At 36.6% G+C, this 24,671-nt stretch overlaps 1 protein-coding gene across 1 annotated transcript in view; it reads left to right on the forward strand.

Annotated features, from left to right (window-relative positions):
• Positions 1-297: 297 nt before the first annotated feature.
• si:ch211-129c21.1 (uncharacterized protein LOC563087 homolog) overlaps positions 298-24,671 on the forward strand; it is a 33,148-nt gene continuing 8,774 nt past the window's right edge. Inside the window, exons 1-8 of the mRNA XM_059341719.1 lie at positions 298-586; positions 14,548-14,997; positions 16,193-16,335; positions 18,560-18,622; positions 19,038-19,136; positions 22,983-23,082; positions 23,407-23,517; positions 24,082-24,233. Coding sequence (XP_059197702.1) covers positions 14,889-14,997; positions 16,193-16,335; positions 18,560-18,622; positions 19,038-19,136; positions 22,983-23,082; positions 23,407-23,517; positions 24,082-24,233 — 777 coding nt within the window. The 5' untranslated portion in view covers positions 298-586; positions 14,548-14,888. The remainder of the gene's footprint in view (positions 587-14,547; positions 14,998-16,192; positions 16,336-18,559; positions 18,623-19,037; positions 19,137-22,982; positions 23,083-23,406; positions 23,518-24,081; positions 24,234-24,671) is intronic.

Consider the following 24,671-nt stretch of genomic DNA (forward strand, 5'->3'; position numbering starts at 1 on the left):
CTTGGCTTTCTTTTTTACTTTTTTTACCCTTTTATTTGTCTTTTTATCTCTAACACTGTTTTGGATTGAGTTTTTATTACTATTTTATTTTATTGTTTTTACTGTTTTTAGTATTTTATTGTTTTCATTGTTTTTATTTATACCTAGGGCCTATTTGTGTATGATTTATTCTATTTTAATAACTGTACAGCACTTTGGTCAACTGAGGTTGTTTTTAAATGTGCTCTATAAATAAACTTTGACTTGACTTGACTTGAAACATCACAAACATCAAACAAATAAGATCAAAGGTCGACCTGATCCTGATCAAAGGGTTAATATAAATATTATTTGCGGTGTCACCTGATTGGCTGCCTCTTTTAAAGAAAGGTACAATCAGGAGTCACGTGACCAGGAGCTGCTGACGGAGAGGAGCCGCCTGCTGAAGCTCCCATAGAGGTCTATGATCGCTCCCCGCCTGCCTGCAGGAGTTACTAGAGTGGAGACGTTACAGGTGGAGCAGCGCGAGCGGATCTATCCGACACCACGAAACAAAACCAGCTGCAGCGGTTTCTGATCTGGATTTTATTTATTATTACAGCTCCCGGTGAGTCTCCAGTTATTGTGACTTATTGACTTGTTTGTGCGCAGTTTTTTTCCCTTTCTTAAATCTCCCCACGGGGATATTGTTGTTATTATTGTCCACGGAGCTCCGGCTGGCTGTGGGAGTGATTGTAAAAGCTGCACACACTCTAACTAGTGTGTCTTATCTAAGATTATAGGATGTATCTAATAATAGCAGGTGAAAGCAGACTAAGCAGTAGTAGGATATGCGTTTAGGCTTCCCACCGCAGACACACACACACACACACACACACACACACACACACACACACACACACACACACACACACACACACAGAGTGACAGGAGAGAAACTTGTCGGGTGGTTGAAGCTTCAGGGCAAAGTGTGAAAGCAGCGGATGTGTGTGTGGTGAAATCCTGTTGGAACCACGAGACACTTTAAATGTGTGTTTAATGCGTTTAAATCCACATATTTTCTCCATTTATTGCAAAACATTTACTTTAAAATGTGCAAATCACAACAGAACCAGCTTGTAAACATGTAGAAATAGTGCAGGATTTATTATTTTCTGTACCATTTTTGAAATAATGTATAATAATTTGCATTTTGTATACGGCTCCATTAATAATTCACCAACAGACACTGTAGATGTGCCAGTGTTTGCATTCTGAAGTCTGAATGGTAATGTATGTATGTATGTGAGTGTGTGTGAGTGAGTGAGTGGGGGTTAACGTGATATTTATGGGTGTGTGTGCAGTTTCTCTGGATGGTGAGAATGATGTGATCTGTGTGTGTGTGTCTGGGTTAGAGGATATACTAAGTGCTGTCAGTATTCTCGCTCAGGGGGATTGAACAATTTTAGCTTTCACACTGCGGCTCAGTCTGGGGGGTCACGGGGGGTCCAGGCTCTCTGCACCACCAATAATAAACGGGACTCTGAGGCTGCTGGACATGATGCATGTTTCCTTTGTCTGTGTGTGTGAGGAAACTAATGTTTGTAGTGAGCAATCAAGTCACTCTGAGCTGGAAAAACACTGTTGGTTTACATGTCAGCCATGTCCTAAAGCAGGGGGCTCAAACTCAAGTTACCTGGGGACTGCTGGAGGTATCAAAATTAAGCATTCAGTATCAAAATGACCAAAAAAAGACACAAAATAACCAAAAAAATACAAAAAATTACAAAAAAAGACACAAAATGAATGAAAAATACACAGAATTACCAAAATGACACAAAATTATTTTAAAAAAGACACAAAATTACAAAAAAAAGACACAAACTGACTGAAAAAAACTAAATTACTTTAAAAAGACACAAAATGACAAAAAAGACACAAAAATGACCAAAAAAATACAAAAAAGACACAAAATGACAGAAAAAGACACAAAATGACAGAAAAAAACGAAATTACTTTAAAAAGACACAAAATGACCAAAAAAAAAGACACAAAATGACCAAAAAAGTAATTAAAGGGACCTTCCACACAACACGGTAAAGTGCCATTCAGATATAAAAACAAAATTACTTAAAAAAGACAAACAATGACCCAAAAAATACACAAAATTACCAAAAAAATACACAAAATTACCAAAAAAAAGTAATTAAAGGGACCTTCCACACAGAACACACATTAAATGGTGGGGGCCACAAAATATCGTCACGAGGGCCGCAATTGGCCCGCGGGCCGCGAGTTTGAGACCCATGTCCTAAAGTCAACATCAGGCAGGGGCATGATGGGATTTATGAACTGGGGGGACGAAGCTGTCACCAAATTATTTCAACTCAATGAGTTATTTTTCCACTCCATGTCTTCACCCAGTGGTTCCCAAACTGGAGGGCGATTTTTTTTATGGACACGATTCAATTCAATTTTTGATTTAAACATTTATTTTCCAGCTCTGACAGCTGTGCCATTATTGAGTCTAGGTTTAAGAAGCTCAACAGATCTAAATTTGAATTTAATTAATTTTAAAGGATAGGCTACACTGTAAAAAGAAGAAGAAAAAAAAGTTTATTTCCAGAAATGTAGTGTATTCATTTTCTACATTAATTGCAAATGCCATAAAACGGTAAATTACTTTTATCACATTAGTATCACTATTACTTTTACAGTATTATAAAATTACATAATGGTCAATTAAGGCCAGTTTTTTATTTTCTTACAGTAAAACTTTAAATTTAAAGTTAAAAAAAGTATAAAAAGAAATAATAAATAATAATAATTTTTAAAAAGTCTGGCAGCAGAAGTAAAAAAAACATTAGTTATTCTACAGATAAATATATATATTTAAAATACAGATATTTACTGTATATTATCTGTATTATATTCAAGAAATTATCTGTAAAATAACCTTTTTTATTGTTATTTGATGGTAAGTGTTTGGTATCTTTTGCTGCCAGACTTTTTTTTTTTCCAACTTTTTTTTAACCTTTTTTTTTCATTGATTGCTGCTCTTGATTTGAATAATCAAACTAAAAAAAGCTAATTTCAAATTGAGAATTTAATCTTCCAGCCCCGCTGGCTGATCATAATGACTCCTAGTAACTCATGATCAGGTGGAGTCAGATAAGGGAAGAGATAAATGACTTTTATAGATTTATAGAGAAGTATGAAGAACCACAGTAGGAGAACGCTGAGTCATGGTTGTTTACGGATCACATGTTGTTCTTCAGGTCGTTGTTTTGATCTGCTGCTTCTGAAACACCTGAATGAAACTCATTGTCCTGACTGGAAGAGGAATTATTCACCAAAGGAGCTTCGAAAATATGGAGAAAAACAATATTTTTGACCAAATATCAATATTGCCACAATATTGATGTCCAAATAGAGTTGACAGAGTCATGGTGTTATTACAAATTGTTTAACTAAATTAGATTCTAAAACCTTTTAGTTTTTAAAATCATGGAAAAGCAATATGTTTATTTTTTTTAGGTTTATTTTATTTGCACAGTTACAATTACATAAAATGACAAAGATAACATATAGTGTAAAATGCAGGGAGACTGGACTTAACCCTCTATGGTACACATTATGATGCCAGTTAGGGAAAAAATGATTGTTGTTTATTGAGTGTTTTTTTGTCTTAAAATAGACTAAATAAACATAATCTGAAGAAATTGTTTTATTCTTTTTTTGGGGGGAAGTTTTTGGGGTTTGTTGCCCGTAGCAACATTGTACCTTAATGGTGCACAAGTGAAAAAGAAAGTTTTTAAAATGAATTTTAACATCATTTATTTAATAAACATGTGTAAAAGATTCAGTAGCTTCAACAGGGAACAATACATAATATTTTACATTTAAAAACATTATAAAAGGAACTTTTTAAACCGGTTTCTTGTCTGAATGTTGCCTGTAGGAAACCAACAACCCATTGAAATGAATGTCTTCAACAGTCTAAGTGTATGAAACGATCAGAAATTAAGGTTTACTCATCTATCAGTAGGAATATATATTTTTCCAGATGGAAAAGGGCCAGAAAATTATGTTTTCAGTGATTTTTTTGTGGCTGTTTCCTTTGTAAAAGTCTGCAAAATAGTGTTTCAATATGGCCTCCTGGAGGTCATGTGACCAATTAAAGCATTGCTATTGGTTCCCTAGACTCTTCCCTCTTTTTAAAGTATTGCATCACTCAAAAACATGCGTTGTAGAAATCTGACAGGTTAAAAATGGGAATGTTGCCCATTTTTACTGAAAAGAGACATAAAACGACAGAGAGGTGTGTAATAATAATAATAATAATACATTAAATTTTTATAGCGCTTTTAAAGGCACTCAGGTGTGTAACACCTCATCTTTGTACTTATTTTGTGTCTTTTTGTGTATCTTTGTAGTTATTTTGTCTTTTCTGTGGTTATTTTCTGACATTTTATAGACCAAAGGATGAAAAAAACATATTAAAATGATTGTTGCAGCCCTGGTTTTGAATGTGTGAAGTTGTATAAAATGACATTAAATTGGGTTTTTGATTTCAAACTGAACTGCTCACCACGTCTTGTTTTCCTGGGTGTTCCCGTCTGTCAGTGAACTTGTCACACAACTCAGGTAGAGCAGGCCGACATGTTCAATGTTCATATTTTCTCTTTGAGACCAGAATCCTGCTGGGACTTGCCTGTTTGTGTGTGTGTGTGTGTGTGTGTGTGTGTGTGTTGAAGCGTGCATTCACACTCAAGCGGTCTTGTCTCATCAATGTCTTGTAATTTGTCAGAGCAGAGCCAGCGTCTGATTGAACCGGTTGTTTTATTTTAATGTTGTTGCTCTCTGAGGTTAATGATGCGTGTGGTGACAGGTTTAAATCCTGCACACACAGCAGGTTTCTGGAGTATTGTTTCAGCTGATTACTACGGGAAAGGATCAGGGCCACACATAGAAAAGATATACCAGTTCTGACTTTAAACTCCGAATTCTGACTTTATTCTCAGAATTCTCTTTATTCTCTCACTTTGAAGTCAGAATTCTGAGAATAAAGTCAGAATTTTTACTTTAAAGTAAAAAATCTGAGAATAAAGTCAGAATTCTGAGAATAAAGTCAAAATTCTGACTTTATTCTCAGATTTATTTACTTTAAAGTAAAAATTATGAGAATAAAGTCAAAACTGAGAATAAAGTCAAAATTATGAGAATAAAGTCAGAATTCTGAGAATAAAGTAAAAAATCTTAGAATAAAGTTAGAATTTTGACTTTAAAAATTATGAGAATAAAGTCAGAATTCTGAGAATAAAGTCAGCATTTTGACTTTAAAGTAAAATATCTGAGATTAAAGTAAAAATTATGAGAATAAAGTCAAAATCATGAGAATAAAGTCCAAATTATAAGAATGAAGTCAGAATTTTATCTTTAAAGTCAAAATTCTGACTTTAATCTATTTATTTTCTCACTTTAAAGTAAAAAGTCTGAGAATAAAGTCAGAATTTTGACTTTAAAGTCACAAATCTGAGATTAAAGTTAGAATTCTGACTTCATTCTCAGAATTTTGACTAGAAATTCAGAATTCTGAGTTTAAACTTTAAGTCAAAATTCTGAGAATAAAGTCTGAATTCTGAGTTTGAAGTCAGAACTCCAGTATCTTTCCATGTGTGGCCCTGATCCTCTCCCGTAGATTAAAACTCTCCTGGACATTAAACTGAAGGTGTTGATTCTCTGTCATTATGATGTTTTTTGCCGTCTGAGCGTGTAAAACCCTAACCGGTCGGTGAACTGGGGCGTGTTTAGTGTTTTCCACAGCGAGTGTTTCACAACAGTGAGGAGAGTCAGAGGTGAGCAGCCTCCCACAACACGCTTCCTGTTAGGAGACGTGATGGAATAATGTATCACCGCTCGGCCAGCCTGGCAGAAACAGGCTGCAGAAACAGGCTGCAGAAACAGGCTGCAGAAACAGGCTGCAGAAACAGGCTGCAGTAACAGGCACACTGGCATTAAAACCAGTGAGTCAAGCTGCACCAAACCTGAAGAGCAGTTAGTCAGTTAAAGCCGGAGGAGGAGGAGGAGGAGGAGGAGGAGGAGGAGGAGGAGGCCTCACCCAAACGGCACCAGGTACACTTTAAAAAGGTGTGTCTAAAAACCAGAGAAAAACACGAAATTTGAGGGAAAATCTTGCTGCATGGACAGATAATTTACCTTGACAAGAACTCAAATTACCTGGGAGCCGCTGGAGGCAGTATCAAAATGACCAAAAAAAGACACAAAATAAAAATAAAATTTAAAAAAAGACAAAAAAAAGACACAAAATTACAGAAAAAAAGAAACAAGATTACTGAAAAAACACAGAATTACCAAAAAGGACACAAAATTATTTTTAAAAGACACAAAATTACCCAAAAAAGACACAAAATGACCAAAAAAAGACACAAAATTATTTTAAAAAATTACCAAAAAAGACACTAAATGACAGAAAAAAACTAAATTACTTAAAAAAGACACAAAATTATTTAAAAAAAGACACACAATAACCAAAAAAAGTAATTAAAGGGACCTTCCACACACAACACAGTAAAGTGCCATTCATATAAAACTCACATTAAACTTTCATATCAAGGTGGGGGCCACAAAATATCATCACGAGGGCCGCAAGTTTGAGACCCCTTTTTTATCTTGATAAGAACCAAATAATCATCAATTCACTCTGCTCGGCCAGTTCATCGCTGCTGGCAGCTTTAATTTATCTTGTTTTAAGAGTTTCTTATTTTAAGTGTTCAACATGATTATTTCTAGATTTAATAATCTTAATTTAAGAAATCTTGTCAAGGTAAATTATCTGTCCATGCTGCAGATCATTTCCCTCAGATTTAGTGGTTTTTCTTGTTTTTAGACACACCTTTTTTCCAGCGTAGAGCCGTCACGCTTCACTCAGCTGTCTGACTGTTCTCACTGAGACTCTCTGGGTTTGTTGTTGTGAGTCACGGTGATGACATCATCAGCCTGTCTCTGCATGTCTGCTCCGTTTGGAGGTTTGACTTTGTAGGTAGCATGTAGTCGTCATACACTGTAAAAAATGTCTGTAGATTTTACAGTGAATATTGCTGAACCATGACACTAAAAGACGTAAAATGATAAATGGGTTAATTCAATTTCAGTAACAATGAAACACTGTAAATGTATAAATCAGCCAAAACAGTATTTTTAATTTATTTTATTTTTTTAAATACATTACTCTTCTGTAAAATACACTGGCACCTTGTTTGTAGCAAAAATATACTGTAATATATATAAAAGTCATCATTTTTGCATTTATTTTTTGAAAAAATACTTTTTAGATTTAGAGTCTTTATTGTCATTGCACGATAGTAGAAAAAAATACAACGAAATTGAGGCACAGCTCTCCCGTCAGTGCAAAAAAAGATAAATATTTAATAAATAACCAAACAAGGCATACACTCAACAAACAAACAAACAAACAAACAAAAAAAGGACACCACACACAAGTCAATCGGGGTCTCGAGATGATTTCTGGGTGTCGCCAAATCATTTTGGAAGTCAGCTCTGTCTCCACTGTCATTTTGTCTTTTTTGTGTCCTTTTGTTTCTTTTTTGGTTTATTTTGTGTCTTTTTTGGTTCATTTTGTGTCTTTTTTTGGTCATTTTTTGTCATTTTGTGGTCAATTTGAGTCCTTTTTTTGCATAATTTTATGTAACTTTTTGGTCATTTTGTGTCATTTTATGGTCAATTTGATTCTTTTGTGGGTAATTTGGTGTCTTTTCTGACAAATCCCAAAGTATCAAGTTGTTACTTTGACTGTTCCACACTCAGGAGGTCAGAATGGACCTTTAAACTGATAGCAAAGGACTTAGATTAAAAGGAACAATAAAATATAACAAAATATATAAATGCACAGACAGAGAGATGTTTTAGTTGTTGTCTGCTTCATTATTTGTCCAAAAATTAATCGTATCAACTGAGTTTGTCTGATCTGAACTGTGAGATTGTGTTCAGTGAGACAACATGATGTTAGATTGGGACTCCTCCAGGTTGAGGAGTTCAGCGTTAGAGAATGGGAGATATGGAGGAGGCTCCTGAACGCTATAAATACTCCGTGCTTCAAGTGGTTGGAGTGTCTGGAGATACTGCTGCAGGCTTCTTCTTCTTCTTCTGCTGTTCTACAAGTTCATGTTCAGCCTTTGAACCCTCCGTTGTTGATGAGTAAAACCCACCAGCAGCTTTCACCTTTTAACGATTTTTTTTGTGTATGTGGGAGATAAATTCTCACATTTACATCTGGAGATGTAAAGAAACTATTTTAGTCACACTGTTGTTGTTGTTGTTTGTTGTTGTTGTTCTGACAGCTGACAGCTGACTGTCACTGGCTTCTACAGTGTTTTTGTGCACATGTTGCTGTTTTTTCCTCATAAAAATGCCATTCACAAGTATTTCACTTGTTTTATAGCGTGTCACTCAGAGGTTAACGTCTAGCCCGACTGGTTTTACTGGCTGGACAGAAATATCTGGACCATGGAAGCTGCCAAAATAATAAATCAATAACCGAAAATATGAAATAATCTGCCCTTAAATGTACCTTAAAATAATATTAAAAATACAGGTATAGGTATTGATTAGGTGATCAAGTGTGACAAATTGACATTTATTGTTTTTATTTGCTTCTTTATTTATTTATCATTGTATTACTTCCCCTATTTAGTTACTTTCCTATTTAATTATCCCTTTTATATATATTTGTATTTGTATTTATTTTTATTATTTTTTTATTTTATTTTTATTTTATTTATATATATATATATATATATTTTTTTTTTTTTAAATTTTATTTCTGCATTTATTTTTTATTCATTTAAAATGTATTTTTTTATTTATTTCTGTGTTATTCCTCTTTGCTTTTGTTTCCACAAACTTTTAATTCTGTATTTTTATTTATTTATCTTTGTATTAATCCCCCTATTTAGTTACTTTCCTATTTAATTATCCGTTTTATATATATTTATTTTTATTTTTTATTTTTTATTTTTAATTTTTTTTATTTCTGCATTTATTTCTTATTTATTTAAAAATGCATGCAAATTACATTTGTTTCCACAAACTTTTTAATTCTGTTTTTTTTTTCTTAATACATTTCTTTAATAAATTAATAAATTAATGTCTTGGAAGGTTTAATAGGAAAGTCAATAGAAAGGGGAATTAATACAAAGGTGCTTAGAGAAAGAAGCTTGAAGAAATATCACATTTTATTAATAATGAATGCCTACATTTATTTTTAAATATTATTAGAGAGAGAGAAAGACAATTAATTATTAAAATGCCAGTTTGATCTCTATAAAAGATATTAATAATTGGATATCACACCAGTCTTTCACAACATCTCAACCCTTTGGCTCAGTGGAGAGAACAGATCATCTGCTGCGTTTATTATTATTATCTTCACACTGAAAACAGAGAAGAGAGATGTTAGTATAAACCGTCACGGTTAATAAATAATTCACATGTAGAACAGAATGTAAGAACGTGTTAAACACAATCTGTTGAATTCTTCACCAGTGACTCGTATAAATGAAGGTGTGTGTGTTTAGTAAAGCTCATAATCCACTTTGTAAACCTGTAATTAAGTCTGCAGCTGTTAATGTTGGAGCTTGTTGTTGTTGCACCAGTTAAAGGGTCAAACAGTCCATGGGAAGGTCCTGAAGAAAAGATTAAAAAAAGTCATTTCATTCAAATTACGTCACTTTACAGATCAAAATTAACCCTCTATGGTACGGTGTTGCCCCATTTTTGGCCTGTCAAATTTCTACAATACATGTTTTTGGGTGATGCCATACTTTAAAAAAGAGGGAAGAGTATAGGGAACCAATATCAATGCTTTAATTTGTCACATGACCTCCAGGAGGCCATATTGAAACACTATTTCTGAACAGTTTGCGCCACAAAAAATCACTTAAAATGTCATTTCCTGGCCCTTTTCCACCTGGAAAAAATATATTCCTACTTATAGGTGAGTAAACCTTCATTTTTTATTTTTATACACTTAAACCAGGGGTCAGCAACCTTTACTAACAAAAGAGTCATTGTTGGCCAAAATAAGAGAAAAAATAAAATAGCCTACTAAGTCTAAATTAGTCTACCAACATGATTAAATTGGTCAAAATTAGCATTTATTTATATGATTTTGGAGTTTGGAATCGAAAGCTAGCCTAGCTAGGGAAACTCAACTCAAACTCAAAATTTATAGGTTAAAGCTTTTTAAGATTTTCATAAGCTATGATGCACATTTTAGTTGACTAAAGTGTAAAAAAAAAAAAAAAAAGGTTGTATTGGTGAATATAAGCTTCACAATGGTTCAATGGTTCCATTCAGACAAGAAAACCGGTTAAAAAAAGTTCCTTTTATAATGTTTTTAAATTTAAAATGTTATGTATTGTTCCCTGTTGAAGCTACTGAATCTTTTGCACATGTTTATTAAATAAATTATGTTAAAATGTATTTGAAAAACTTTCTTTTTCACTTGTGCACCGTTATGGTACAATGTTGCCTACGGGCAACAATCCCCAAAAACTTCCACAAAAAAAAAAGAATTATAAAATTTCTTCAGATTATGTTTATTTAGTCTATTTTAAGAAAAAAAAAACACTTTTTTTTCTAACTGCCCTCACAATGTGTACCATAGAGGGTTAAGGGTCTTAATTTATAAGAAAAGCAGCTTTGTGTGACTGGTAGAACTGGTGTAAAAACCTTAGCTGTGCAGCCCCCCACCCGCTAAACACACACACACACACACAAACACACACACAAACACGCACTTACGCACACACACACACGAACACACATTCTTGTCCTTCTATCTTTGTGAGGACCCTCTTTGGAACAGTGAATTCCCTATCAAGGTTATAATAGTTTTGGATTTTTCATTAGTTTCAGTTTTAATTGGGTTGTGAATTCTTGTTTTCCAATTTCAGTTAGATTTAATTAGTTTTTAGAGTGAGTTTGATAGTTTCAGTTTAGTATTTATTTTTTTGAAATACTTAGTTTTAGTTTAGTTTTTATTAGTTTTAGACATTTTCCCTATAGTTTTAGTCAGTTTTGTTACCACACAATACAGTTACAGTTAATTGTCATTTTTTTAAACTCTCATTTTTATTTTTATGTCAGTAAAAACTAAACAAAATAACGAAAATGAGAACAGAAAAAACATTTTCGTTATTTTGTTTAGTTTTTGTTAACCCTTACCCTAACCTTCTCCATCACAACTAAATGCCCAACCCTAACCCTATAACATAAACCTAGTTGTAACTTTAACCCTAAAATAAAGTTTGAACTCTCAAAAAAGTCTTTAAAGAAGTGAGGACCTGCCGAAATGTCCTCACTTTTGCAAAAATGTCCTCACTCTGTTGGTTAAAAAAACCTGTTCTGGTCCTCACTACGTAGGGAGTACAAGAATACACACACACAAATACACACACACACACACACACACACACAGACCCACCCTGTCCACACGTGCACATGTCAGTGTGTGACCCTGGATAAACTAAATTAGTCTACAAACTCAACTCAAACTCAAAATGTATAGGTTAAAGCTTTATAAGATTTTCATAAGCTATGATGCACATTTTAGTTGACTAATATGTAAAAAAAAAAAAAAAAAAAGTTTTATTGGCGAATATAAGATTCACATTTTTACAATTGAAGAATACAAATTGCTTTTGGCCTACACCAATGATAAAGGAAAATGTGAATAATGTTTCATATATATATATATATATATATATGTATGTCATTTTTATTTTTATGTCAGTAAAAACTAAACAAAATAACGAAAATGAGAACAGAAAAGCCTTTAAAGAATTGAGGACCGTCCGAAATGTCCTCACTTTTGCAAAAATGTCCTCACTCTGTTGGTTAAAAAAAACCTGTTCTGGTCCTTACTATGTTGGGAGTACAAGAACACACACACACACACACACACACAGACCCACCCTGTCCACACGTGCACATGTCAGTGTGTGACCCTGGATAAACAAAGGAAGAGTAAAGAGAGACAACTGCTGCTGCTGTGTGTTGCTGCAGCGTTCCTGCCTGTCTTCACTGTGTCGAAGCTTCTGTCAAACTCTGAAAAACAACCTGCAGTCATTTCATTCAGCTGGAGCTCCAACCTGCAGCCCCCCACCACCAACCACCTCACAGCCTGAGGGGGGGAGACGTGCACGAAACGGGCGCCGTGACAACAGACGGAGCAGCGTCTGCATGCAGCGGCTCGTCCCGCTGTGTCAAGTAACAACAAGGTGTGAGCGCGGCGGTTTGTTGCAAAACGCACAAACTGAAGTTGTTGAGAGGCGCGAGGGAGCGAGCGCCTGGTGTCTCTCGAGGAAATTTTGATTCTGTCATTTTCTGTCAACAGGCGAGCACTCTGTGGTGTGTGTCTCAAAGGATGCATCTGTGAAATCTGCTGTGTTTTATTTATTTTTTTTATTCTCTGCGAGCTAAAAAATCTAAACAACACTTGCAGAACAGCTGTGTGCTGCAGCGGCGGCTGCTTTCTGAGCAGTGTGCACCCAGAAGATAAGAGTGTAGTTTTTTACCTTTTGCTAGTCTGCTCTCAAGTATTCTTTGTGTGTTATTCTGAGAAAAAGTGCCTTGATGAATTTTGCATGAGGCTGCGCTGCTCAGTTAGTCAAAACAGAACGAGAAACTCGCCAAAGAAAAAGTGGAAGGTCTTAATTCTGCACCAGTCCCAGGGAGGGACGCAGCGCTGGAGCTGTGAATTATTGTGATCTACATGCATGTCCAGACCTGAAGTGATCCCCTCGGCTGGCTGAACCCCGCTGAGCCCACAGGAAGCAGCCTCTTATCAGGCAGGAGGACAGGAAGAGAGAGAGAGAGGAGGAAGAGAGAGAGAGAGAGGAAGAGAGAGAGAGAGGAGGAGGAAGAGAGAGTGGGGGTCGGTGTGGCAGAGTTTCACTTGACATCAGTTTCCTCTGTCAACTTTACAGTTATGAGTCTTCAAGTGGTGCTAGACTCTGATTTAAGGTTAAATCTGTTCTGGTTCTGTGTACTATTTGTCTTTATTCTAAGCAGAGTTTCTGTCAGAAAGCTGCTGATACTGAGCTGGTAAACTTGAGAGGAATTCTCCAGGCAGCGAGAGTTCAATGAAAGATGCTTCTGAGTTGCATTATTTGTAGGATCCAGTGGTTTTTGGCCTCCACTAAAAGTCAGGATATCTTGGTGGATTTTGACTGTTCTGCCTTGTGTGAGTCCCTAACTTTAATTGGATACACTGCAAAAAAGGCATGTCTAAAAGCAAGATAAAAACACTAAATCTGAGGGAAATGATCTTGCTGCATGGACAGATATGCAGCTCCACTCTACTCGGGCCGGGGCCAGTGATCGTTGAAGGGACGAGATAATCAAGGACTCTCTGCTGAGTTCACTGACACCTCATACAAGTTTCTAGGACAAACGGTTCATTAGTGAGGGAAAGGAGGCGTGGCTAATAAAAAAGGGCAGGGCTTTATGAAATATTGTTATGTAGAACTGTTAAGTGATGAACCATCATCATGCATGACAAGTTTGGGGCAGATTGGACAATGTATGGTCAAGTTACTGTCTAGTGTTTTATGCCAAAACGCCATATTTTGCCGCCATGCCACGCCCACATAGTGTGACGGTCTGCAAAGCTTTTAATAACCTTTGATGTCAAAGGCCTATTGATGCTACTGACCAACTTTGAAGTCAATCAAGTTAAATCTGTAGGAGTTTGTTAAAGTATGCAACGTGGAAATGGCACAAAAAAACTGCAAAGAAAAGCCATTTTCGATTCAAAATGGCCGACTTCCTGTAAGTTTTAGGGTATGGGTTCTTGTGACTTTTTGGTGCATCTTCCCATGACACACGTATGTACCAAATTTCGTGTCTCTACGACATTCCTGTGCTGGGGGCCCAATTTTCTTGACTTTCTAGGGGGCGCTGTTGAGTCATTTTGCCCCGCCCATTCCCGGGACCCCTAGAATATGTAAATTTCACTGGAGACTGACGTATATTCCAAATATAGTGAGTTTTGGAATATGATAAAGCCCCCAAATTAGCGATGTATTTTTGGGAATCATTTTGGAAGTCAGCTCTGTCTCCACTGTGTTACAGTGTTCATTTGTTAATGTGTTTTAGTCTTTTTTTTTTGTTCATTTTGTGTCTTTTCTGGTCATTTTGTGTCTTTTTTGGTCATTTTGTGTCTTTTTTATAATTTTGTGGTCAATTTGTGTCTATTTTGGTCATTTTGTTTCCTTTTTGGGCCATTTTGTGTCTTTTGTGGTAATTTTTTGTCATTTTGTGGTCAATTTGAGTCCTTTTTTTGTGTCTTGTGAGCGTGAACTGTGAGTGTGAGATTGTGTTCAGAGAGCGGGGGTCACAGACAACATGCATGTTAAATTGGGGGTCGGGACTCAAAAAGGTTGAGAACTACTGTTTTAATGTATATATCATTTCCAGCATTAAAGTCTCTTCATGTCACATATCTTTTCCATAATTGAACAGCTGTTTTTCCTTCTCTCCTAGCGCTGGGCTCCATTAAAATGATCTCCTCCAGCCTCCCTCTGCAGTAGCTGGCCAGCATGGCTCCTGCTGCTCCTCCTACTGAGGACACCAGTAGCTCGTTAGCGCTGCGCTGGAGGCTAACGCCGACATAGATACTCTCACTGACTTCTAACTGCTGCGCTGCTCTCATCAGGCCTGGTCCAACATACTTATGAACTGCCGTCAGAGGACACTAACCTCACCACCCTATAACAACGTCTGGACGGAGACCCTGGACCATGGTCTGTCTCTGATCAGGAGTCCTGGTGGCGGAGCTGGACTGTGCAGCTCTTCCACTCTGAGACCAACCTGGACCCTGAGCCATGTCTCTCCTCTCAGCCCTGAGCATCGTCTGGGGATTGATGCTCCACGTTTCCTTCGCTGCACCCGACGATCAATACTGTGTCCCCCGAAACACTGTCCCCTTCCAGAGTAAGTCCCAGAGTCTCAATATCACGGCACGTTGTAATGTTTCTGCAAGATTTACTCCTCAGGCTGACCAATAAATACCAGGATCTGTTTACAATTACACAGAATTAATGAAAAAAGACACAAAATTACCAAAAAAGACACAAAATTACTAAAAAAAAGACAAAATTACAAAAAAAGACACAAAATTACCAAAAAAAGACACAAAATTACAAAAAAAGAGACAAAATTACAAAAAAAGACACAAAATTACCAAAAAAAAGACTTTTCCTTACACCTTAATTGTTTCACTCAATTGATTATTTGATTCTTTAAGTCATGAGTAACTCATGGCCCGCAGGCCAATTATGGCCCCCGTGATGATATTTGGTGGCCCCCACCTTGATATGAAAGTTTAATGTGAGTTTTATATGAATGGCACTTTACCGTGTTGTGTGTGGAAGGTCCCTTTAATTACTTTTTTTGGTAATTTTGTGGGTTTTTTAAAATAATTTTGTGTCTTTTTTTGTTCATTTAGTGTCTTTCTTAAGTAATTTAGTTTTTTTGGTAATTTTGTGTCTTTTTTTGGTCATTTTCATACTGCCTCCAGCGGCCCCTAGGTAATTTGAGTTTGAGACGTGCGTTAAGTCATTTTTATTAGACATTTATGGCTAGAAAAATGAGAAAGTAAAGTAAGAAAATACTGAGCTGCATCTCAAATTAATCTCACTTCTATGTGTGTTTGTTGTTGTTGACCTCCTATTTCTCCCTAAAATCCACTGACAACAACCCCCAATCCTCAATAGAAGATAAGGGTAATAAATAATATAAATAAATTATGTAATTATAATACAAAGATTATAGATTATTATATAAATTATGTCGGTGGTTCCTCAAAGTTTTTAGTTTATAATTTCCTAAAATAAAGTCATGGCTGTTTTTGAGCCGACACCTTCCAGAATAAGTCACAAAGTCTAAATGTCACGGCACATTTTAGTGTTTCTGGAGGATTTACTCCTCAGTCTGAGCGCTAAACACCAGAATTTGTTGCAGGTTTCAGGATGCATTTGAACATTTTTTCCATGACAGTTGAACTTCCACTTTCATTCTTGTGCCGAAGATTTCCATGAACTTGCATTTTGTTTTTGCTGGGGAGCGTTTTCCCACAGAGTCCCAGCAGCTGAGAAGCAGAAAGTAAAGCAGAGTTTCTCCTTTTCAGACGAGCTGAAGTTGTTCAGAGAAGACGGGATCTTCAACTACTCCACCATGCTGCTGAGAGACGAGCTGGGCGTCCTGCTGCTGGGCGCCAGAGAGGCCGTCTACGCCCTGGACATCAACGACGTCTCCGTCAGGAAGTCTGCCGTAAGAACATGTCACCACATTTAACCCTATTTAACCCTCTATGGTGCGCATTAGAAACATTTTTGGAGTGTTTTTTTGTCTTAAAATAGACTAAATAAATAAACATAATCTAAAGAAATTTAATTTTTTTTATAACAGTAGACTGTGGACTACAGCAGGGGTCTCAAACTCAAATTACCTGGGGGCCGCTGGAGGCAGTATCAAAATCACCAAAAAAAGACACAAAATGACTAAAAAAGACAGAATGACCAAAAAAAGACACACAATTACAAAAAAGACACAAAATGATCCAAAAAAGACACAAAATTACTAAAAAAGACACACAATTATTTAAAAAAGACACACAATTATTTAAAAAAGACAGAGAATTACCAAAAAAGACACAACATTATTAAAAAAAGACACAAAATGACCCAAAAAGTACATAAATGTAGCAAAAAAAAGACACAAAATGACCAAAGAGACTAAAACACTGAACACAATCTCACACTCACAGTTCACGCTCACAAGACACAAAATTACCCAAAAAGAATCAAATTGACCACAAAATGACCAAAAAATTACATAAATTAAGCAAAAAAGGACTCAAATTGACCACAAAATGACAAAAAATGACCACAAAAAGACACAAAATGACCAAAAAAAGGAAACAAAACGACCGAAAAAGACACAAATTGACCAAAAAATTATCAAAAAAGACACAAAATGACCAAAAAAGACACAAAATGACCAGAAAAGTCACCAAATGATCAAAAAAGACACAAAATGACAAAAAAAAAGTCATTAAATGACCAAAAAGACTAAAACACATTAACACTTTAACACAGTGGAGACAGAGCTGACTTCCAAAATGATTTGGCGACCCCCAGAAATCATCTCGAGACCCCAATTGGGGTCGGGAGCCCAAGGTTGAGAATAGCTGCCCTATAGAGGGATAAAAACATTCATGTTGACGTGCAGGTCTGGCTGTTTTCTGTTATAAAACGACTGATAAACACTCACGTGTCTGCAGAACAATCAGATATCAAGATATATGTTGCAGTATTAAATAGCTATCCATTAACTTTTTATTATTGCCAATTAAAAACGAAAGATTTATTGAACATTAATGATTGTTATGATGGTTGAAGGCATTTCATCAAATAATCAGTGAGCCACTCAAGGCCGACTTGGCCTCCCTTATTATGGATCATAGAGCGAACACACCATTATTTATATTCGTTCAACCAAGTTAATGATCCTGATCTGTCCTCGGTTTAACCCAGAAGTGGGCGGGACTTAAACAGAAAGTAGATTTATTGATGAGAAGTTGCTTTATTTATCGTTTATTAGAAAACTAATTAAAGAAAAGTCTTGAGATAATATTTGTACTTCATCAGAAGTACACATATTGACACATTTATTGGATAATACTGTTTCTTGTAACAGTATATTAAAAACCCTGGCGATGTAATATTCTGGAGGGTTTTTGACCATTTTATTCATTTTTTTAATTTAAGAAAATTGCACCAAATTACCAATTAAGCACCAATTGTGTGTAACAAATGGTATCAGCCCAAAACTTGCTGCAACAATTTATGACACAAATTTGAGCTGGAAATAGAAGATTTTTTTTATGTCTTTTTTGTTCATTTTGTGTCTTTTTTTGGTCATTTTTTGTCTTTTTTGATTATTATATGAATTATGTTGGCGGTTCTTCAAAGTTTTTAGCAGCTCTGCTTAATATTTGTTCCTAACTATGTCTGATATGAAGGACTTTTTAGTATTTTCTAAGTTAGATAAAAAAAGCTGCAACATTTTTTTTTCACATCTTGTACCTTTTCATGAATTCATGACCTCTTAGACTCATCTTGATCTCAGGAACATTTCATAATCTGTTCTCCTTCTTTTGAAAATGGGTATTTTGGCTGAAGATTTTGCTCACAGAAAAACACAAGATTGCGTAACGAACTGCTCCCACTGTAGCACAACACTGTTTCTCTATCTGGTTTGTGCACATTTGCATGATGAATTAGAAAGAATAAAGGTGTTTTTGAACTGTGAACTGTTGATGCATGAGTGAAGTCACACAGCTACCAGTAACCAGTGAAGGAGTGGTGTCCCAGCCTGCAGGTCCTCCTCCTCCTGTGGACTGGCTGTTCCTGACGCTAGATAAACAATGACTTGTGGGTTGCGACACCATTCCCGTGTGCTTTGACAAGACACTCTCCCTGTGTTGATGCAGGTGTACTGGCGAGTCACCGAGGAGAAGCAGAGGGAGTGCACGTACAAAGGGAAACATGCTGAGGTTTGTGTTGTGTCTCTGAAAAACAACAGAGCTTGCCTGCTATCTGTTCCTTCCAGGGTGAGGATCCAGCCTTTAAGGATGACTGTTTGACTGAAAGCAGTTTACTCCCACATGCAGTTTATCTCTCTGCATTTGTAAATCATTTATATATATGAGAGCCTTTTTCCTTTTCAAGTCTTTACGCTTTGAAGTGCTTGGCTCCCAGCTCCTTACTGGATGTCCAAATAAAGGCACAAGATGAAAATGCTCATCCACACATCCACAGCCCTGACCTGTAGGCTCGACCCCAGGCAGCACAGGCACTCAGTCTATGTGTGTGTGTGTGTGTGTGTGTGTGTGTGTGTGTGGTATGTTTGTGTTGTTGCGGCTGCACTAACAGAGCTCTGACCTTGGCATTCTCTGGATCTTGTTGCAGGTGGAATGCCGAAACTACATTCGAACCCTGCACAGAGTGAACGACACCACCATGTATGTGTGTGGCACCAACGCTTTCAGCCCCACCTGTGATTACATGGTGAGTAAACATCTTCACAATATCTAGATACTTAGCGGGACTTCTGTTTGTTAGCTTAGGTTGTGGTGCTGGTTTGAGTCATTCCAATCACTTGAAAACCCTTTTTATTTACTTTGATTACAAACCAAAGTACTGAAACTCCAAAGCAGGTGGTTTTGTACGGTGGCCCTGAGAGTTCACAGCGCTGCAACTTAAGGAAACACATGAAAATACGCAAAACACAAGCAAACTGAAAAAAATATCTTAATCAATTTGACAACACAAGCCTAGCATTTAGAAATCTTGCTGCAAAGACCACAACACAACAGAAGTGTTTCCAGAGGACACTTAAAAGTGATGCACACGTCTAGACACACATGTGATATGATCAAGTTATTTCAAGATAATTATAATTTCATGTTATGACGCGATATATAGCTTTAGCCCGCTAGCCCGTATCAATCACATTGGAGTTAAACAAATCAAATAAATGAATGATACACATTTTAGTTGGTCTCTCGTCGTGTTGGTCTTGGTCTTGCTAGCCGGCTAACGTTAGCACGATATGATTGGCCGCTAATGTTAACATGCTATTGATCGCCGGCTAACGTTAGCATGCTATGATGTTGTAACGTTATAACGTGAAATTATAATTATCTTGAAATAATAATGATAATATCACAAGTGTGTCCAGACGTGTGCATCTCTTTTAAGTGTCCTCTGGAAACACTTCTGTTGTGTTGTGGTCTTTGCAGCGCGTTTTGTTATTGTGTTGTGGTCTTTGTTTTCTAAATGCTGCTCTTGTGTTGTCAAATTGATGAAGATGTTTTCTCAGTTTGCTTGTGTTTTGTGTATTTGCATGTGTCTTCTTAAGTTGCAGCGCTGTGAGCTCTCAGGGCCAACACAGGTTTTGCATACATGGTTAACATTTCCGAATATATATATATATATATTATCAAGAAATCCCATGAAAAGCTAAACCATGTGGCTTATTGGTGTGTTTTGCAGTAATGGAGGATTGTGGCCACATCATGCTTTGATAAACAATACTTTCATTGTTGGTTTTGGACTTTTCATGGCACTTGTTTGTGAAAAATACATAATATCACCTAATTTATGCTTTAAGCCAAGCAGTTATGTTTGCGGTGAAGATATTATGCTAATTTTCAGGCTCATACTTGTATTTCTGTTTCAATTGGAACATGTTTATATGGTTTAATGTTTAAAAAACACATTGTTTTTCTCCGACTGATTGTCTGAATACAACCATATATTCTCCCTTTGTTTGAGACGCTCAGTGTAAGGGCCTGTCTCTTGAAGCCTCCCTCCCTAAAAAGCTTGTGAGAAAATATAGCGCTCCTTTGCGAGGGTCGTTCTCAGGTCATGGGTGGAGATACTCAGATAGGGAGGGCCGTATGTTTCCAATGATCCTGCAAGTGGCATACAACAGGAAGGAAGACAGATAAAGAAATGTGCACAAGCATTTTATAATATGTCTTCTTTAACCACCATTAGCAAATTCACCTGAAATGTTTGTAAAAGGCAAAGTTAACTGAAAGCTGTTTAAAATAGTTTGGAGCAAATGCATGTTCTCTCACTGTAAGTGCTGCTGGTGTTAAATGAAATAAGGCTGCACGATTATGGCCAAAATTATAATCACGATTATTTTGATCAATATTGTAATCACGATTATTCATCATGTTAGGGAAAACATCTGCATTTTTATTGCACTACTTTTAAACAAACAGGAGGAACAGTTTTTAGTGTCTGGTGCTTGTTGTAAACAAACAGATCACTATGTGAACACCTCCTGCAGCAGCAGCACATACACACTCTACTGCTACAGAGCTAACTGTTAGCCTGTTAGCACATACACACTGTACTGCTACAGAGCTAACTGTTAACCTGTTAGCAATTTGCAGACTTGACACTTAGGGGTTAACATCCCCTCTGGCTCTGCAGCTGGGAGAGACTGCTGCAGGAGGACTGTGGTGCTTCGACTCGTTCTTACTCTTCTTAACGAGCCCAGTCTCCAAAAGTCTCCAATAACACCAGAAAAAGTAGCTTTTTTTGAAAAATAGTCACTAAGGGGGTCTGAAAAGTCGCTAGATATAGCAGCAAAGTTGCTAAGTTTTTACAAATGGTGCGTGTTGTTGTGGCGTCCAGTACTACGCCACATCCTGCTTAGCGCTCGCTTGTTATTTATTTATTTAGGCAGCTACATGAAACCATAACTATGCTTTCGCCCCCTGGTGGTTGGTGGACTACTGGTGTAGAAAGTGCTTGATTAGATATGAAGGAGAGCCGCATTTCAAAATGGAAATATCGCAGACGACCAGGTTAATTTCATCGTGGCGGCCAAAATCGTGATCACGATTAAAATTCGATTAATTGTGCAGCCCTACTGGAAAATAGGTTTTTATCTCCGTTATAGCTGTGACTTTTAAGCTGGGAAACCCAAAAGGACCAAAGTATAAAGTTTTGCCTACTCCCAGTTCATAGTTGATGAATATACCTCGAAAAATGACTGTTTTACACAGGTTTTTATAAGGGTGTGTCCAAAAAACCCCATTTGATTTAATAGAGTCAACACATTTTCTCAGCAAGAGTTCATATTAGCTACATTTCCTTCTTCCTTCTTTGTTGAGATTAAAAAAAAAAATACTTGAAGCCTTTCATTACATAATGCCGGTGTTTGTCTATTTATTGTCTTTGTTGAGTTTGATTGTTCAACAGCATCCATTAGTTCATGAACACTGTGTGTTTTGGCAGAGAACTCAAATCTCAGAGGACGAAGCCTCCTGGATGTATTACAAAGGAGAATGAAATGCTATCTGCTAAACCACAACACAATAACCTTTAACTGTTATTTAAAAAGAAAAAGCAGGTCATTGTGTTTACTTTAAGGGATATTATATCTCAGTAAGTCTTTAGCATCTGCAAAATATCATGTGGATCAAAATAAAAGCTCCGTTCACTGCAAAAAAGCCAACTTGTATTTTTTGGCCTAAAACAGTGATTTAAGTTGGTTTAACTTGGAAATATAAATTATTGATATTTAGGGCAATAATTAGCACAGTTAGCACAACAAAGGAAGCCAGTTGTCTGCTCAAAAAGAAGTTGGTGAGTTACTTATATCTTTAAATTGGGGTTCACAACAAGGGACAATAGTTCTGCTAACTCTTATTTCTTTGTTGTGAAATTCGGTCATTAGCGAAAGCTAGCGGCTAACTGATGCTAGCGGCTAACTGATGCTAGCGGCTAACTGATGTTAGCGGCTAACTGATGCTAGCGGCTAACTGATGCTAGTGGCGCTGCTTGTTACAGCTACAAGAGTAGCCATTAGCGTATCAATTCTAACTCAAAATTGTGGTCGCAACATTAGCTGACATTTCATAGCGGCGTTACAATCGTGCCAATTCAGCACATTGCAGAAGTTAGCAGAAGTAAGGATTAAAAGTTATAATGTAAAATTATAAGTTAGTACACAGTTGAGTTGACAAAAATCTGAATTCAGAGTTGAGCAAACTCAAAAACAAAACTTAAAATATTTAGTTTAATTGTCCAACTTAAATTTTTATCAAAGTTCGTTGCCTTGAAATTTTGAGTTCACCAAACTTTTCTTTTTTTTGCAGTGTTGAGGGTTGTAGGTAGATTTAAAAAAACACTTGTTTGCATACTTGGTGAAATGGTGAGTCATCAGGTAAATATAGGTAATCGGCCAGTTGAAGGTGATAGTTTGCAGCATGCAAACCTTGGGTAAAGATTTGCATTTAAAGGCCCGTGTCTGAATAAAACGGCACTGTTTTTCCTTATTTTCCCTCCCTTTTTACACTTTTTTCCCCTCTCTCTCTTTGTTTGTGACAGACGTTTGTTAATGGACAGCTGAGGCTGAAGGGAAAGCAGGAGGAGGGGAAGGGGAAGTGTCCTTTTGATCCCTTCCAGAGATACTCCTCCCTCATGGTCGGTGAGTGTCTGACTCAGGTCTGCTGCCAACAGGAACAAAGCACAGAGAGAATACTGCTGAACGTTCAAAGTGCACCAACAGAAAAGATCAGCGTGTGATAACTGTGTGTGCAGAATTCACTGGACACAAAACAGGAATGCATTATAAAAAAATCAGCCAATATCTCTGCTAGAGCTGCCTGCTCACTCAACATATGCACTAATTAGCCTGCAAAACCAGTTGGCTGAGTCCATTAGGAGACGTATTAATGAGATATTGTTCCAACTTAATATGAATAATGTATTTCCAGGAATTTTTCTCTCACCTCTTGTTCCTGTCCAACAGGAAATGACCTGTATTCTGCTACATCCATCAACTTTTTGGGCTCTGAGCCGGTGGTTCTACGCAGCTCTGACTTGGCTCTCCGCACCGAGTTTAAGAGCTCCTGGCTCAGTGGTGAGTTCTTCCTCTTCAAACGCCGGTCATAACAGATTTTATATAATGGTGTGCATAGTTTAGAGCTAACTCAAATCATCTGGGGGCTGCTGGAGGCAGTATCAAAATGACCAAAAAAAGACACAAAATTTCCAAAAAAAGACACAAAAAGACTGAAAAAACACTAAATTACTTAAAAAAGACACAAAATGACTATAAAAAAGACACAAAATGACCAAAAAAGACACAAAATTACAAAAAAAGACACAAAATGACTGAAAAAACACTAACTTACTTTAAAAAGACACAACATGACAAAAAAGACACAAAATGGCAAAAAAATACACAGAATTATCAAAAAAGACAAAATGACCTAAAAAAGACACAAAATGACAGAAAAAAACCTAAATTACTTAAAAAAGACACAAAATGACCCAAAAAAAGACAGAATTACCAAAAAAGATACAAAATTACCAAAAAACAACCATTGCAGTAACTCATGTGGCCCTTTGGGATAATTAATTGCTTTAGATACTTTTTTCTGCACTTGTCTGAAGCATTAATTTAATTTGTTTGTGATTTCAGAGCCAAACTTTGTCTACATGGACTTTGTGGGTGAGAGTGTTAACAGTCCTGATGGTGACGATGATAAAGTGTACATGTTCTTCAGTGAGAACGCAATGGAGTACGACTTCTACAGCAAAGTGGCCGTGTCCCGAGTGGCACGTGTCTGCAAGGTATGATTAAGTCATTAAATAATAACCTTTGGCATATTCAGAGGAGGACATTAAAAGGGAGAAGCTTCATGGATTACTGGACACAAGGCCTCAGGGCCCAAACTGTCAGGGGCCCCCTTGTCTTCACCTGCAAAATGTCACTCAAAGAGATGTATCTAGCAAGAAGAAATTAAAAATGACCACCAAATATGTAAAAAAAAAAAAAAAAGACCAGAAGAGACGAAGAAGAATAACTACAAAGAAACACAAAACAACCACAGAAAAGACAAAATAACTACAAAGATACACAAAAAGCCCAAAAAGACATGAAATAACTACAGTGAAACATAAAATGACAAAAAAAAAAGACAGAAAATAATTAAAGCTGCAAGCGCACAGATTGTTGAAGGTAATCGAGGACTCTCTGCTGAGTTCACTGACACCTCATGCAAGTCTCTA

The sequence above is a fragment of the Centropristis striata genome, chromosome 9 (assembly GCF_030273125.1).
Source record: "Centropristis striata isolate RG_2023a ecotype Rhode Island chromosome 9, C.striata_1.0, whole genome shotgun sequence".
In the NCBI taxonomy this organism is placed as follows: Eukaryota; Metazoa; Chordata; class Actinopteri; order Perciformes; family Serranidae; genus Centropristis; species Centropristis striata.